At 38.2% G+C, this 16,408-nt stretch overlaps 1 protein-coding gene across 2 annotated transcripts in view; it reads right to left on the reverse strand.

The window, feature by feature from the left end:
• The window catches only part of mRpS5 (mitochondrial ribosomal protein S5), a 144,198-nt gene that overhangs the window by 43,754 nt on the left and 84,036 nt on the right, over positions 1-16,408 (reverse strand). For both annotated transcript variants that reach the window (XM_090369581.1, XM_090369580.1), the window contains exon 8: positions 10,132-10,189. In XM_090369581.1, coding sequence (XP_090225707.1) covers positions 10,132-10,189 — 58 coding nt within the window. The remainder of the gene's footprint in view (positions 1-10,131; positions 10,190-16,408) is intronic.

Consider the following 16,408-nt stretch of genomic DNA (forward strand, 5'->3'; position numbering starts at 1 on the left):
AATTAGTTCATCTGACCTCCATTTAGGCCTAAATCTTGAACAATATTTCTTAGTTGGTATGAAAAGCCTAGTAGCTTCCAAGATTAATTCTTTGAATGCTTTCCATTTTGAATTTGCTGTTGGTAACATCATCAGTTGGTCCCACCATATAGAATTTAAATACTGTCTCAGACCACCATAGTCACCTTTACGAAAATAAAAACCCTTCCCTTTGCCCCTTATGGTAGTTATTAGTTTGAGTAAATACCATTTCAGCACACTGTGATCGCTGTCACCTTGTGGTTCTTTTGTCTGCAGATTCTTAATGCATGAAGAATCACTACTGATAATCAGATCAAGAGTATTTACTCCCTGTAGGGTTTTTTTTTTTTTTTATGTAAACACCAAACACGAGAGGTATTAGTACCTATAGTACTTAGTACCGTGCTTGGGTTGCAGGTTGAGAAGACGAGAGAAGATATTTCTTGACATTCGACTTGAACTTCTGTAGACTGTAATTTTCAGGAAATACGTACGAAGGAAGGTTGTTCCAGAAAACGGCAGTTGAATGAATAAACGAGGAAAATGAAAAGTTGGTTCTATGAGTTTGAAGTTGGACAGTAAATGGATTTGGCTTGTGGGGGGGCACGTGTTCGGACTGTTTTGAAAGATAGAGCGGGAATTATAGAAGCCAATTCAGAAGAACAGTGCCTATGGAAGTATCTGTAGAAGAGGCGTGCAGCAGAAACATTACGTCTAGGAGACAGCGAGTGGAGAGACTCTGTTAGAGATGAATCATTAATTAACCTAACTGCCCTCTTCTGAATGGAATCAAGAAGCCTGAGAGAGGTTTTGGGGGCACCACCCCAGATGTGGGAACAATATTCCATGACAGGGCGGATTTGCGATTTATACAGAGTGAGCAGCTGTTTGGAAGAAAAGTAACGGCGAGAGCGAAAGAGAAAACCAAGTTTTTTAGATGCAGAGGAAGCAATATTTGTAATGTGCTTGTGCCAAGAGAGATTAGAAGTCAGAGTAATTCCCAAAAGAGATATATCATTTTGCCTAGAAATCAGAGTGTCACTAAAGATAAGCATAGGAGCAGAAGAATCCTTTTTGCGAGATATAAGACAAGACTGAGTTTTACAAGGGTTGAAATCAACTAAGTTGTCTTTGCCCCACTGGAGAATTACCTGAAGATCGGCATTTAAGGAATTGGTAGCAGAATTTCGAGATTGCTGATTGAACAGGGCAAGGTTTCTCAAAATGGAAAGTGGAATGCAATGTGCTATCATCAGCAAAACTATGGATAGGATTTCCAGTCAACGGAAGAAGGTCATTTATATACAAGAGGAAAAAAGTGGGGGAAAGAACTGAACCTTGGGGGCCACCGGCATTAGCGGAGAAGTTAGAAGACAGAGAGCCATCACCCTCAGTGAGCGATCAGAGAAAAAACTGGATAACCAATTACTAAAAACAGTTGGCAAACCATAAGATGGAAGCTTGTTTAGAAGACCTTTATGCCAAATACGATCGAAGGCCTTTGAGATGTCAAGAGCAACTACTTGTGTTTCACCGAACCTTTCCATTGAATTAGTCCATAAATGGGTAACATAAGGCAGAACATCACCAGTGGATCAACACTGGCGATCGTTGATCAGATGGAAGGTTTCTAGGTAGTTTAAGAGTTGGCAGTTAATTGATTTCTCCATAACTTTAGAAAGAGTAGAAGTAATTGCAATGGGACGATAATTGGATGGGAGGGATTTGTCGCCCTTTTTAGGTACTGGCTGGATATGACCAAATTTCCAAGCAGAAGGAAAAACACATTTGGAATAAGAAAGTGAAAAAAGGTGACAAAGATTAGGAGTAAGTTCAGGAGCACAGGTTTTGAGAACAAGTGGAGAAATACCATCAGGACCTGGAGCTTTCTTAGCATCAAGATTCGTCAAAATCCTTCTGACATCCTTTTGACGGAAGACCACAGGAGGCATTGAATGGAGTGTGTTGGGAATGGTGGGAGGCGTTTCATCAAGATCATTAATATATGAGTTGGGATGCTAGCAGGTCAGCTTTATCCTTGGCTGAAGTGACAACAGAACTATCTTGTTTGGACAGAGGTGGGAACAGAGATGGGCAAAAGTTGGGGCCAATAGCTTTGGCAAGGGACAAGAATGCTCGGCTACCATTAGGGCAAGAAGCAAGTTTTCTCCTTTCAGCCTGTTCAAACTCTAGTTTGGACTGATTAATAACTGCTTTACAATTGTTGCGAGCTTTGGTGTAGGCAGAAAATGAAACTGAAGAATTAGAAACAAGCCAATTACGATATGCAACATTCTTCTCTTGAACAGTCTTAGCACATTTATTGGAAAACCAAGGTTTAGATAAAGGACGAGATTTTAAAGTGGAGTGTGGGATAAAGGATTCCATTCCTGCAAGAATAATTTTACTGACACGATCAGAGCAAACGTTGACATCAGAAGTTTTGAAACAGTAATTCGACCAAGGAAAAGAAGAAAAGAAATCTCGCAGGTCATTCCATTTTGCATTCTTGTAATGCCAAACAACACAAGGTTGGGAATAGCCATGAGATAAAGGCTCCATTGGAGAAGAGACAATCACCAAGTTGTGATCTTAAGTGCCTAAAGGACCTCTCACTTCGACCATGTACTTAGAAGGGTTGTTTGTGAGAAAACGATCAAGCGTGTTGGCTGTATGATTAGGATTGTCCGGTATTCTTGTAGGTAAATGAACAATCTGTGCTAGGTCATTAGTAATTGCAAAAGCCTTAGCATCTCGACCTTCTGGGTCGGTGTAACTAGAAAACGGAAGCCAGCTGGAGTTGTGAACGTTAAAATCACCAAGGAAAATTACCTCACTGTTAGGAAAGTTGGACTGGAGAAAGTCAAGTTGCAGGAAGTCAAAGAGCTCCAAGTGATTAGTGGAGTTGGGAGAGCAGTAGAGACAACAGATGAATTTTACACAATGAGGTAGAGAGATTTTAAGCCAGAGAAGATCATAGAGAGTAGATTCCAAATTACTAAGTCTCTGACAAGGAATATCAGAATGGACATATGCACAAGTACCACCTTTGAGGTGAAAGGAATCATACTGCGAATAATTTGGACATCTGAGATGAGCAGTAGTTGAATCGACCGATAACAGATTCTGTCAGAAAAAGTACATGGGTTTGGCAGACTGCAAGTGGAAATGGACAACGTTAAGATTAGAATTGAGACCACGTATATTGGTGAAGCAAATCCAAAGCACTTCCTAAATGAATTAGGAAGTGCTTTGGAGGTTTAGATCTTTCCGCAGATAAGCTTGCTCTATTAGTTTGAAAATTCACGGTGTATTCAATAGTAAGAAAAAGTGGGTGGGACATGCTGTATGAAGTAATGAAATTTTTGGATATGGCGTACACATGGTAAGAATATACCCAGATCCTTGACATAACATGGCCTCGACAATGCTCCTCGCATACACACTACTCGGACTCCCTCCAGTCACTATCTGGCAGAGTAGATGTAGCAAGATTATACACTAGCTGATCCGGAAGCCTCCTAGAGAGTTACCAATAGGTTTGGTCCGGTGTACTAACTGGCGGCTGGCCTGCGAACACTGTTTTAGAGCTGTACCCTCGAAATTTAAGGAATATTGGATCTTGCCACGATGTTCATCATAACCTCAAAAGTCATCAATCATATTGTATGATGGAAAAGATAGGGAAGGGTTGACTCCCAAACATGCTGCTGTAGAAAACAATCATCCAATAAATCCACAAAAGCCTTGCTAGTGTGTGAGTGACCAACCCACAAATTCCAGTAAATCTCTGGGAAATTAAAATCCCCCATTATAAGACATTCTGATTTACTGGCGAACTCTATTTCTCTGCACAATTGCTCATTATACTCAGATTCATTAGGCCTATAACACACAGCTACTCTCATTTTTCCTTTCCCAGTGCTTGTCACACCTAAGAGACTCAACATTGCATTGTCCACCAACATAAATTGGATGCACTTCCTTAGATTTTATGTGTTTCTTAACTAACAGCATAACCCCTCCTCCCTTCTTGTGTTGGCGCCTCCGTAGCCAGGTGGGAAGGAGCACCAGTGTGTAGCACACGCTTCTTGATTAGACCGGGGTTCGAGCCCGTCACCACCAAATACGGAGGATGCGGAAAGGTCAGGGAATGACCACTGCACATCCCTGGAGCAATATGGCCTTAGTTGCTAATGCTCCTAAAAACCAAATAACAAATAACCCTTCCTGTCCTGTCTATCCTTTCTGTACACATTGTGCTCTCCAAATTCCAATTCTGCACTGCTTATGTCTGTGTGTTATTGTTGTTATTTTGGTTTTAAGGAGCATTAGCAGCTAGGGCCATATTGCTCCGGGGATATGCGGTGGTCATTCCCTGACCTTTCCCCATCCTCCGTATTTGGTGGTCATAGGCTCGAATCCTGGTCTAATCAAGAAGCATATGCTATGCACTGCTGCTCCTGCCCACCTGGCTACGGAGGCACCGATGTCTGTGTGACACCACGTCTCTGATATCCCAACAATATCTGCCTTTGATGTCTTGACTAGCACTTCAAGCTCATCAAATTTATTAACTATACTCCTAGCATTGGTGTACATGCACCTGTTTCTACTCTTAGTTACCCTAACACAGCCCATGTATTTACTTGTTCTGCTATGACTCCCAGCAGTCCTGGAAATCCCCACTGGTTTGTTTTCCATGCTGCTCCTGCTCAATTGCATTTCAATAGAAGCAGTGCAAGAATCACTTTCACCTCTACCAGCTGCTATTGTTAATCTATTAGATTTGAATTTGATTTTTTTGAAAGTTGTTGGCGCATCGGCTTCTGTGGCCATATTGCACCTCCCAAGGTTTTTGCAGTACTTTGATCCAAGCCCGAGGCGGGAATCGAACCCGCGACCTTTGGGTTGCCGGGCAGGTACTTTACCCACTCGGCTAGCCCGGTCGGCTTTAATCTATTAGTCTGTGTATCCGACTAGGCTAGCAGTTTTCCGACCCATCTAACACTGCCTCGATAGCATCAGTAAATATTCTTGCACCCTTTCTAATTAAGTGTATCCCATCCCAGTAGAAGCAGTCTCTCCTGTTAACAAGCACAGACCAGGCTGAAAAAAATTCTACCCCCTGAGCCTTGCACAAGCTCTCCAGGGCTGAATGGATCAACAAGACTCTCATCATATACTCACTCCTATCATGTCTGGGCAGAATTGGAGACACTTTCAAATTCAACCCTAATTCATGGCTTTTTTTTTTTTAACATTGTTCTGTACTTGTTAAGAAATTCTGCCGGTCTCCTGCTCTTAATATCATTAGTGCCAATGTGTACAACAATATCACCCTTTGTGCCTTTAAAAGATGACATCTGCTGTACAACGTCTTCAACCTCTGCTCCTGGCAGACATTCTCTGGTTCTTGTTATGCTGTATAGTTTTGTAACTTTTTCAATAAACTCTCCCTGAAAGAAAGAAGGAAGGATGGGTTTGAGTTTACAGTTTTATTGGCACATTAGCGATATTGGCACATTGCTCCATGATATGCGGTGGTCATTCCCTAACCTTTCCGCATCTGGTGGTGATGGGCTCGAACCCCAGTCTAATCAAGAAGAGTGTGCTACGCACTGCTGCTCCTTCCCACCTGACTACCGAGGCGCCCCATTTCCTTCAGGAACTGAAAAACATCTGTTACATTTTTCCTGTCTTCCAATATGGTTTTGGGAGTGATGCTTGGTTATTAACTGTTTAAAGCAGTTTTGGCACTCAGCTGCAAAAGCTGGACAAGTAATTAGTTCATGTTCCACTGTTTGTTGTGTGTGGCAAGTAGGACAGAGGGGGATCCTCTCCTTGCAAGAGATGACAGTACCTGAAATGAGTGTGTCCTGTTCTTACCCTTGCAAGTATCACTTCATCATGTTTGTTTTGTTGTATGCTGGATCTCCATGGTTGGAGCAGACTTTTAATTTGATGCAGTTTGTTACTGGTTAAGACTTGCCATTGCTGTTGCCAGTGATGTATTCCACTGTGATGAATAACTTGTTTGTAATCGGAGAATATTGCTGTTAGCTTCTTTAGCAGCTCTATCTGCTTGTTCATTACCATATATTCCAACATGGCTTGGGATCCAGGAAAATCTAATATTATGACCTTGTTCAAGGAGTTTTGATATTCGGCATTGAATCTGCTGTTATAGTGGAATTGATATTTTGTATCGCCATCATGGAGCTAAGGGAGTCGGTGAAAATGGTGCTGTTTTGGGAACTTGTATGTTCAATTTGGTTTAGCTCTAACATAATGGCTTGCAGTTCTGCAGTATAAATGCTGCAGCCTTTTGGGAGTTTTTGGGCCAATGTAGTGTCTGAAAAGTAATCCACCACTCCCACATAAGATTCAGTTTTTGAGCCATCTGTATATAAAAAGCAGTGAAAATTGTGACTTGTAAGCAGCATGCAGATGTTGATAGTTTATATGAAGAAGTGTTTATTTGCTCCAAAAGTGGAAGGAAAAGTCACATGTAGGCAGTTTGATTATCCATGGTGGTATAGACTGCTTTGCCGGAGAGTGATATTATCCAGATTAAGATCTCTACTGAGGAGAAGGATTTTTAATCTCATGCTTGCAGGTTTTTTTTATTCTTTGTTGTTGTTGATAACGTTGTTCCCATTCTGATGTAAAAAGAATTTTCTGTAAGGGGGTGTCTAGGGATTTTATTTTAGTTGCATAAAAAAAGTAATTGATTACGTTTACTGATTTGCAAAGGAGGTTCTTGAGCCTCAGCATATAGGCTCTGCACAGGTAAAGTATGGAAAGACCCAAGGGCTATCCAGAGCGCACAGTGATGTACTGGATCAAGCCATCTCAGGGTGCTAGGTCTTGCTGAGTCATAGACTGGGGCACCATAGTCTAACTTAGACTGGATGAGTAATCGATATAATCGTAGTAGCACTGTTCTACCTGCTCCCCAGGATATAGCGGATAGCACCTTTAAGACGTTCATTTTCTTCAGACATTGAACTCTTATATGTCTAATATGCTCCAAAAATGTTAGTTTCTTGTCAAAGACAAGCCCCAAGAAACGGACACTATTTTCAACTGGAATGATCTGTCCTTTCAGCCTGAGTTCTGTATCAGGATGCAGATTGCTTTTTCTGCAAAAGTGAATACATACAGTCTTTTGCACAGAAATTCTATATTCATTTGTTTATGGCTATTTGTAATTGCCATTCTATTGTCCTCATACGTTGTGCTTGATAAGAAATGCTGAAATCATCAGCATAAACAGTTGTGAAGATGCTGTTTGGCACTTGCTCTATTACTGTGCTGAAGTGGACTGAAAAAAGTGTGGCACTTAGTACAGATGCCCGAGGGACCCCTTCTTCCTGGACAAATGTTTTGGAAAGTTCTATTCTTAAGAAAATTGCATATGCATAGGCGTCCTCTAAGTCCAAGTTGGTGTAACCTTCTAAGAATACCATAGCACCACGTGGTGTCATATGCTTTCTCGATATCAAAATTAACCATGACTTGATGTTGTTTTCTGAGAAAAGTATTTCTTACCTGGTTTTCCAATTGTACAAGTACATGTAATGTAGAGCGATTTTTTTCTGAAAAGACAATGTGCCAGATTGAGAAGATTATTAGTTTCTAGGTACCATGTTAGTCTATTATAGACCATTTTCTCAAGGATCTTGCCTAAGCAGCTAGTCAAAGCTATAGGGCAATAATTCTGTGGATTTGATAGGTCTTTTCCCTGTTTCGGGAAACAGGGAAAAGTATTATTGCATGATGCCATTTGTCTGGAAAAGTATTTTCAAGGTATATCTTGTTGAATAAATCTAATAGGGCTAATTAAGATTGTTCATCTAATTGTTGTATCATTGCATAATGTATTTCATCAGGGCCAACTGCACTGTGTTTCGTCTGTAGCAGAGTTTGTGTTAGTTCTGCCAGTGTGAGCGGCAAAGTTGTATTGTTCGCTAGGAGTTGTTGTTGCAACCGTATCTGTGTCCATAATGAAGCCAGACATATGATCAGAAAATGATACATATGGGTGTATTTTTGTTTATCAAGATGAAACTATTGTATCTAAAGTCTGTAGGAATTTTATATCCTGCATCATTCTTCTTATTATTATGTTTGGTGATAACAGTTAATCATTTTGAGATAATAAAAGTCATCCATGATATTGCTTTGATCACTTAAGATATTTCGGAGCATGTTTCTATGGCTATTTAAGGGCATTGAAAGCTGTATGCCATTCTTTGTCAAACTGGAGGCAACTGATTACTAAATGTTGGACAGTTTGGGTGGTATGATTCATGTGGCATTGAGATGGAGTTTCAGATCTTAAGTGCAAACTGGTAACGAAGGTATGCCCAATCCATAATCTAGCAAGAATGACTTCTTTTTGCCAGTTTGGTCTCAAGTCGAGGTCCACTTCGGAAGATTTTTTAATTTTTTTCATTTGACATAACTTATTGTTGACTTGGTCCTGACATTTTTCTTGCCACTGTTTCATACCACTAGAATGTATGAGTGATTTTATAGTTGGTGTAGAGTATTCTATAGGATTGCATCAATCACTGCAATTGATTCTTTTGCTGCTTTATATGCATGCTCACTTCCAATTATTCCTACATGTTCTGGGATCCAACAAAATCTGATATCAAAATTTATATTTTAGCCGAATGGTTCAGAATCTGCTGAAGAATTGGGTGTGTGGTGGAATTTGTCTCTTATGGCTTTGTATAATTTTCACTGACTTGCTCAGTGAAAACTATACAATTTGAGATAGACTTTTCCCAAATATGGTTTAAAGTTAACAGAATGGCTTGTGGTTTTACAGTATAGATAAACTGTATTCATTTGGGAGTTGCTGGGTAAGCATGGTATTTGGTAGTAAACTGTTACATCAACTTTAGTCTGTTTTTGAGCCTTAAGTATAAATCTAGGTGTAGGGTATGCGTTGGGCTTTGTCTGCTGAATGCAACTGCTGGAAGTTAAATTTAAATAATGATGTCTTTCCATAGTGTTCAAAGTAGAAACCACATACTGGTTGAATTATTTCCTATGGTGGATCAATTGTAGAGTCGAGTTTGCAATATTGTCCAAACTGAGGTATCTATTTAGTAACACTTTCTTTCAAACATATTCCTGATTGACCTTTGGATGCACTTGATAGATGTTTCCATATCTCAGTGAAAATAATAGTTCCAATGTTGGATGGCTGGGAATGGACTTTATTTTGGTAGCATAATAAATTAAAAAGGTTTAGTCTCTTTCATGTGCTTTAATGTAGAGAACGGAGAGGTGTGAAATAGTCCTAAAGCTAATCGGAGTGCACCATACTGGATTTAGCACTTGGTTTGGTGGTATGGGCTTGGCACACCCAGGGTCCTGAGCTGGATATCATCATCATTCTCTTTCTGGCGATTCCCTTCTACTTCTGACTCTTGCTCTCTCTTTCTCAGGGTAACTCAAATTTTTTTTTGGCTGGTGCAGCATAAGCCTCAGGCTTCCTTGCACCATATGGCTAATAATAATAATAATAATAATAATAGTATTGTAAACTGGTGCACCATAATCAGTCAATAAATAGATAAAAAGATAAAATGAACAAATTTTCTCTTTATACTCCGGGACAACCACACAGTCAAGAGGAGTTCACAAGATAGAAAGAATAGAAGAAACAGCAACGTATTCATGGGTTTGAACCCTGGTCACTCAAAACACGTGTACTTATGCACCCTTTCACTTGACCACTCGGCTAAGTCGATATCTTACTAGTGCTCTGTATAATCGAAGTATTGTACATCTATCTTCTCCCCACTTTGTTGCTAATTGGAATTTCATGACATTTAACTTCTGTATGCATGTAATTCAGAGTTGTTTAATGTGTGTTTATCATGTCCTTATTCACAGTGGATAATAAGCTTTGGTGACACTTATTTTGAAACAAGTGAATATTCTGTTGAATTTTCTGTTTCTTGAACACTTCATATACTAATAAACTAGTACAAATTGAATTAAAAATATAATACAATATAACATAATGCATTCAAATAATTAGTGGTTAGTACCCCTAAAAATATATATAAATAAATGATAAAATACCTGTATGGTCTTCATATCGTTGAATATATTTCAATCTTTGGGCGGCTTTATTTTTAGACTGGGGAAAAAAATATATATATATATTTTACGCTGATAAAGCTTCGTAACAAAAAAGAAACTTTTTCTTTTTTTTTTTTGAAGATTTCTTTGCATGCCAATTTTGATCATAATGTAACAGTAGTTCATATGGTTTGTTGTGTATTATGTCTGTATAAGTGTCTAAAGGTTGATTTGCAAGTAACATGGATTGAAAATGCTGGAACATTTTTGGGGGGGGGGTGCCTTATTTCATCTGACTGAGATCAGCTAACCACAGCTCAGATTGAAAAGACTTAAAAATTCTTTCATTCTCTGAATGGTATCAAACACAAATTTCTCCAAATGAGTCAAGTGGTGAACTTGCTATACTGTTATGGAGGATAATATATGTTATTTATGATTAAAAGAAAAAAATGTAGATTTTCATAGTAAATTGCTAATCTAAGTTATGCTGGTTATGATTGCCTCCTCCATCATATGAAATACAAATTCCTTGACCTGATAAGCTCATGCCACGGAATTTGAACTCTGATCTACATCTACATAGAGGCATCTGATACAAGAAAGCAAGCATATGAGCTTATGTAGACTCAGCCAAAAATAAAAATAAATAAATAAAAAAAAAAAAAAAATCACACAGCCATTCCTTTAAAAGTTTGTCCAGTTCCTCCTTAAATTTATTTAACCTATCAACTTCCACAACGACAGATGAAAGTTTGCTCCAGCAATTAACCACCCACTGGCTAAAGGCAAATTTCCGCACATCTATTCTACATCTGTCTTTCCTCAATTTGAATTTATGCCCCTTAAGTTCGTTATCTGAGAAAGTGGAAGAATCCCAACAGAATTCAGCGTGCTCAACCCATTCAAGGCCTTATACACCTCAATGAGATCACCTCGCAGGTGCTTAGTCTCCAGCCGCTGCAATTTGCAGAACTTAAGCCTCTCTTGGTAAGAGGATCCCATTCATTCCCCTCACCAATCTTGTTGCCATTCTCTGTACATGCTCAAGCAAATCTACATCCCTCCTAAGATGAGGCCTCCAGACACATGCATGCAGTACCCAAGGCGTGGCCTGACCATTGCCTTATACAAAGGGATAATCACGTCCTTTTTCCCTACTAGCAAAATTCCTGTATATCATTGACAAAACCCCATAACGTACTCTTGCAGCCTGTCTGCAATGCTCAGAAAACTTCATATCTGACTGCACAATAACTCCCAGGTCTTTTTCATTTTCTACCACCCTAAATGTAGTACCACACAGTTGGTACGTTCCTCTGGGGTTACTTCTACCCATAGGAATGTACCAACTGTGTGGTACTACACTTAGGCACTAACATGAACTACTGTGCTTGCAGTGGACAACTAACTCAGTTGTCCACTTCAAGGTAGTAGTCTGACTGATAGATAAGAATGCTAAGCAACAAACAGGTCTGAAGAAGTTCCTCAATAACTAATGATAGCTTTCAATTCTCCTGACATATTTGCCACCTACATGTGCACATTTATCACATCAACATGGGAATGTTAATATCCTATAGTATAGAATTCTTTAGAATAAGGTTTGCAGTTGGTGGAAAACACATGCCTAAAATGCTATGTCGCTATCATATATTAATAGTCCAAAGAGGTGAAATCTGAATGAGACATACCTGGACTGAAAGAGTTTAAGAGTGGTCTAGGATCTCCCAACCCAAGGTGTTGCGCTGTGATGGCATTATTGGCAGTATGGGCACAAGCATCATGGAGAATTATCACTTTTTTTTTGACTTTTTGGAATAATTTTACCCCACCACTGCTTTCACCTTTGTTATTAAGAGTTGTTGTTGTTACTGTTAGGTGCATCAGCAACTTAGGCTAATATAGACTAAAAAAAAAAAATTGCATGTGGTCTGTGGTTGACTTGTTGTTTGCTGTACAAAAACCAGAGTTTACTGAAGAAAAAACTATGTTACCCTTGCCTGAGACCAACTAACTCAGCCACTTTGTGAGAAAGATCTATAAAAATTCCTTGCAACATTGATAGGATTCAAACTCAAATCGTTTCCACCTGGTATGGGAAGGATGGTGATAATACCAACTATGCTACCTGTGAGGGCTCATTATTAAGAGATAGCAAAAATACTGATATTTATTGATACCATATTCTGAAAAAGCTGCATAAATTAAAACCACTGGAATTCAGAAGACAAGCAATGACCTTGCCAGTGGATTTCTGGTTTTTTTTTTTTTTTTTTTTGTGGGGAATTCATGCTTGCCCACTCTCAGATATGCTGTGATGTGTCATGTCTCATCAAATATAACAATCTGGTCAAAAAAACCTAATCCCTGTGATGTTCCTCATTTCTTCATGCTTTCTATTGAATTTCCACATCTGTGGAAGTCATCTTGCACTCGCTTCTTGGAAACAAGGTGCTTACAAATGGTAGTTTCTACAATACTGACACTGATGTTTACTTCTTGTGAGATTTCACAAAAAAAAAAAAAAGGTAGCAACCATCCAGAATAAGCTTCCTAACTTGGTTAATGTTCATGTGATTAACTGATGTTTATTACCATTCAGCATGGTGGAGATTGCTCACTGTCTTGTTGCAGTTCTTGAATGCAATGCACCACTCATAAACCTATTTTCAACAGTACATAATTCCTAAATCTACTATAAGTTTTCTGCCAATATCTGCCAGTTTTTAGCTATCTACCAAAAAGTTGATTATGCGCTGCATCACCTTCTTACCAACTTCTATAGATGCAATCTTGAAGTACGACTTAAGCATATACATGGAAGTACAGTTAAAACGAAGAATCAAGAAATAAACAATGACTGCACAAAAATAACTCCATATTCTTGTTTTTGAGAATATGGATTGTTGAATTGAAAGAATAAAAAACAATTTCGTGAATTTGATTATAAAAATAAAAGTAGTAATTATCAAAAAATTCCAGGTAAAATTTGAACTCTGCTCATACAAATACCAAAACTACAGGAAATCCTTCAGTCAAAAAACACCACCTTATTTCTACAAAACAGGCTGCTAGTAGCAGTACTAGCAGCCTGTGTACAGAATAGCAGCAGTTAAGCCCCCAGAGGTATACAAGATAATCTTCCAAAGGTATAAGCCAATCAAGATATTTAAATGAGCCCCATTTATGTCTTATTTTTTCTATTAAATAAAATTTGCACGAGCAATAAAAATATACTTTTAAAATTAGCCATTTCAAAATTATAGTTGGTAACTTTTTAGCATGGTGAGGTGAGGTGAGTAATAAATACAGGCAATGCTAAACAGTTTTAATGAATAAACACTGCTGTGCACAACTTTGGAACAAAATTTATTGAACAGTGGTTGCCTCACCATACGGAGGAAGGAAGTGGTGCCAAACAGCAACCAAGTGAATAAGAAGGAAAATGAGAGTATGTGCAAGCAGAACTTTAAGTTATAATGGCCAGTACTCACACTAAGAAAAAATGCCATCTAGACTGCACTATAAAAATTGCCTAGTAACTGGCACTCAAGGCCAAGTTGTCTAGGAGTATAAGGAAGTGTGTTGCCAATTTCTTCCCATGAGACCAGATCTTTGGTCAACGAAGCAAGCACAATAAAACAAATCATCTTTTAAAAAAATTTAAGGTGGAAGATTATAGTGGAACTGAGGCAGGATATTATTCAGACAGTGGTCATATCTTAAGACAGGTTGCTCATACAAGTATAGGGATACTCGATTCCATAACAGCTCTGCGAGACATGAAGGAATAGATACTGTTGAGTCCAAGCATAGTAGTAATGTATTATGCATTATTATCATGAATTGAGTAATGCAAATCATCCATACATGGTAGTCTGATTAATCATTTGGGAACAGAAAAAAACTATTATGAGAAAATGGTTCTCATATCAGGTCTATGGGAGGAGGGGGAGGAATGCTTCCCACTTGTAATTGGTGAAAACAAGCTGCACAGATTGTGTGCTATGAGCACACCAGCTTTCAACATCAAGGGCTGCTTCTAATGAAGAAATGCTGCATAGTAGTCTCCTCTCCAGTTATTTAGAAGTGGCATATGATTAGCAGCAATAATTCTCTCATAATTGTATGCCAGATGACCACTTAATTCAATTTTGATTGCTGCCAGCAATATTTAATGCAGATTTCTCATTATTAGGCAGATCTCTACAAGACGTGGCAAAGATGGATGGTGACTGTGACTCACTTGAGATTCAAAGGATATTATGTTCTGTTCATGTCTCATCAATGACAACATTGCAATTTCTTTGCACTTTGCTTGTAGTTCATTTGTGGATGTATCAGGCAGCAGCTTTTGTTTTTGTAAAACCTCAGTTAAAATTCAGTGAACCGATGAAAAATATTTGGAGGAAGACAGACATACAACTTGTGAAAAAATCACCTGCTGCCACTGGTATTTTTTCACAAGTTGTATGTCTGTTTTCCTCCAAAATGATGGGAATAACTGCCAATGTGTTATTCACAGAAGTTTGCGGTCTACTTGAGTATTATTTGTTTTCAATACCGAACTCATCTTAATGAAACCTATGAGACCAATGTCAAATCATGCTAAGCCCTCGGTTTAATGGACTAATAGGGGAGTAGAGGTGTCCGTTAATGCCAAAAGTCCATTAAATCGAATATAACCTGGGGGGGGGGCATTTTTCATTGTTCTTAATGTAAAAAAAAAAAAAAGGCTTTAATACAATATACAGTACTGTACAATATAAAATTATTAAATTATAATAAATAATAATATAATAAGTTTTTATCTTGCACAACTTTCATGTGTTTACTCCCCTCTGTAGAACCATATTTAGAGTTATCAACACTGTATTTTAAAGAAAAATGTTGCAATTTGGCCTTTGATTTATGGATATCAGAAAGTTTTTTTTTTCGCCATAAATTTCACATACATGCGCTACTGAGACTCCTTGTTCTAATTTCCCAATTAGCTCTAATTTCTGTGCCACATTTAAGTTCACACGCTTTCTTTTAACTCCTCTATCACTTGGTGACATTTTAAATTGTAACGATTGCAAAATTATTTAATAAATAAAGTCACAATTCAGAAATCACAGAAACACTCTGTATATAATCTGAGCACACAACAGCTTGACGCAGACTGAGACCAAAACAAAGCGAGTTGGTAGACCTGCAGTTTAGTGTCCCAAGTCACGTTCAGCTTGCAAGTCACTGCCTACTGTTATCTGGGAAAACAGCTATTTGAACACCTTTTCAGAAAGAATAAAAAACAATTTCCTGAATTTGATTATGAAAATAAAAGTAGGTAATTTTATAACCTAAAAAAATTGTTTGCATAACCTAAAAAAAAATAAATACGGTCGAGATTAATATGTACATTACTGTATTATTATTATTTGTCTGGTCTGTTAAATCTGAAATCCGTTATACCGAGGGTCTGTTAAATCGAGGGTTTACTGTACTGTTGACTCCCCACACGTTTTCTGCAACAATTCATAAATTTGTGTTGGCATTTGACCAGGTTTCAATTTTGATAAAAGATTTTTATCTGAAACTGCAATCTGACATGAAGCAATATCACCATCCATTTTTAAAAGCCTGTACACAAAAATTCAATGCAGGAGCTATGTTTCAAGCACACTACGTTGAGGTCAAACTCCAAATTTATCCTTATAAATATCAGTTGCACAGGCATATGGAATGAGGAGCACAAGCAAAGTGTGCATTACTTTTGGGATAACCCTCAATCTCTTTCAAGATCCTCTCAGAATACTACTAATGATGTAAATGAACCACTACCATGGACCAATACTTAGTGAAGTAGATTAACCCTTTCAGGAATACATCTATAAATCTATATTTTTCATGTATGGGCTCTGGGAGATTATGTACACAGATCTATATTTTGAAGGTCATTTCGAACATGTCCAGTTAATGGGGGGACTCCCAATGGAGTCGATACTGATCTTCTCGGGGTCAATCTTCTTGAAAGAGGGGTTTATACAAGCCAAGGGCTCAAAATGAGGGGGGGGAGAGGTCAACAGGAAAATCATGTAATAATATAATAATAAATATAGTGCCATCTATATTTGCAAGATTATTTAACACCGAGATTTATTCCTTCACCTGGCAATGAATCAATACATTATGTCTCTACTTAGGTGAGAAAACCTCTCAGAATGATGCTATGAAATTATCAAAGATGAAAGATGCAAAAGACAAGGATTTTAAATATTTCAAATGTCTTAAA

Source organism: Mastigoproctus giganteus, chromosome 3 (assembly GCF_048544385.1).
Source record: "Mastigoproctus giganteus isolate SK-2022 chromosome 3, ASM4854438v1, whole genome shotgun sequence".
NCBI classification, from domain to species: Eukaryota; Metazoa; Arthropoda; class Arachnida; order Uropygi; family Thelyphonidae; genus Mastigoproctus; species Mastigoproctus giganteus.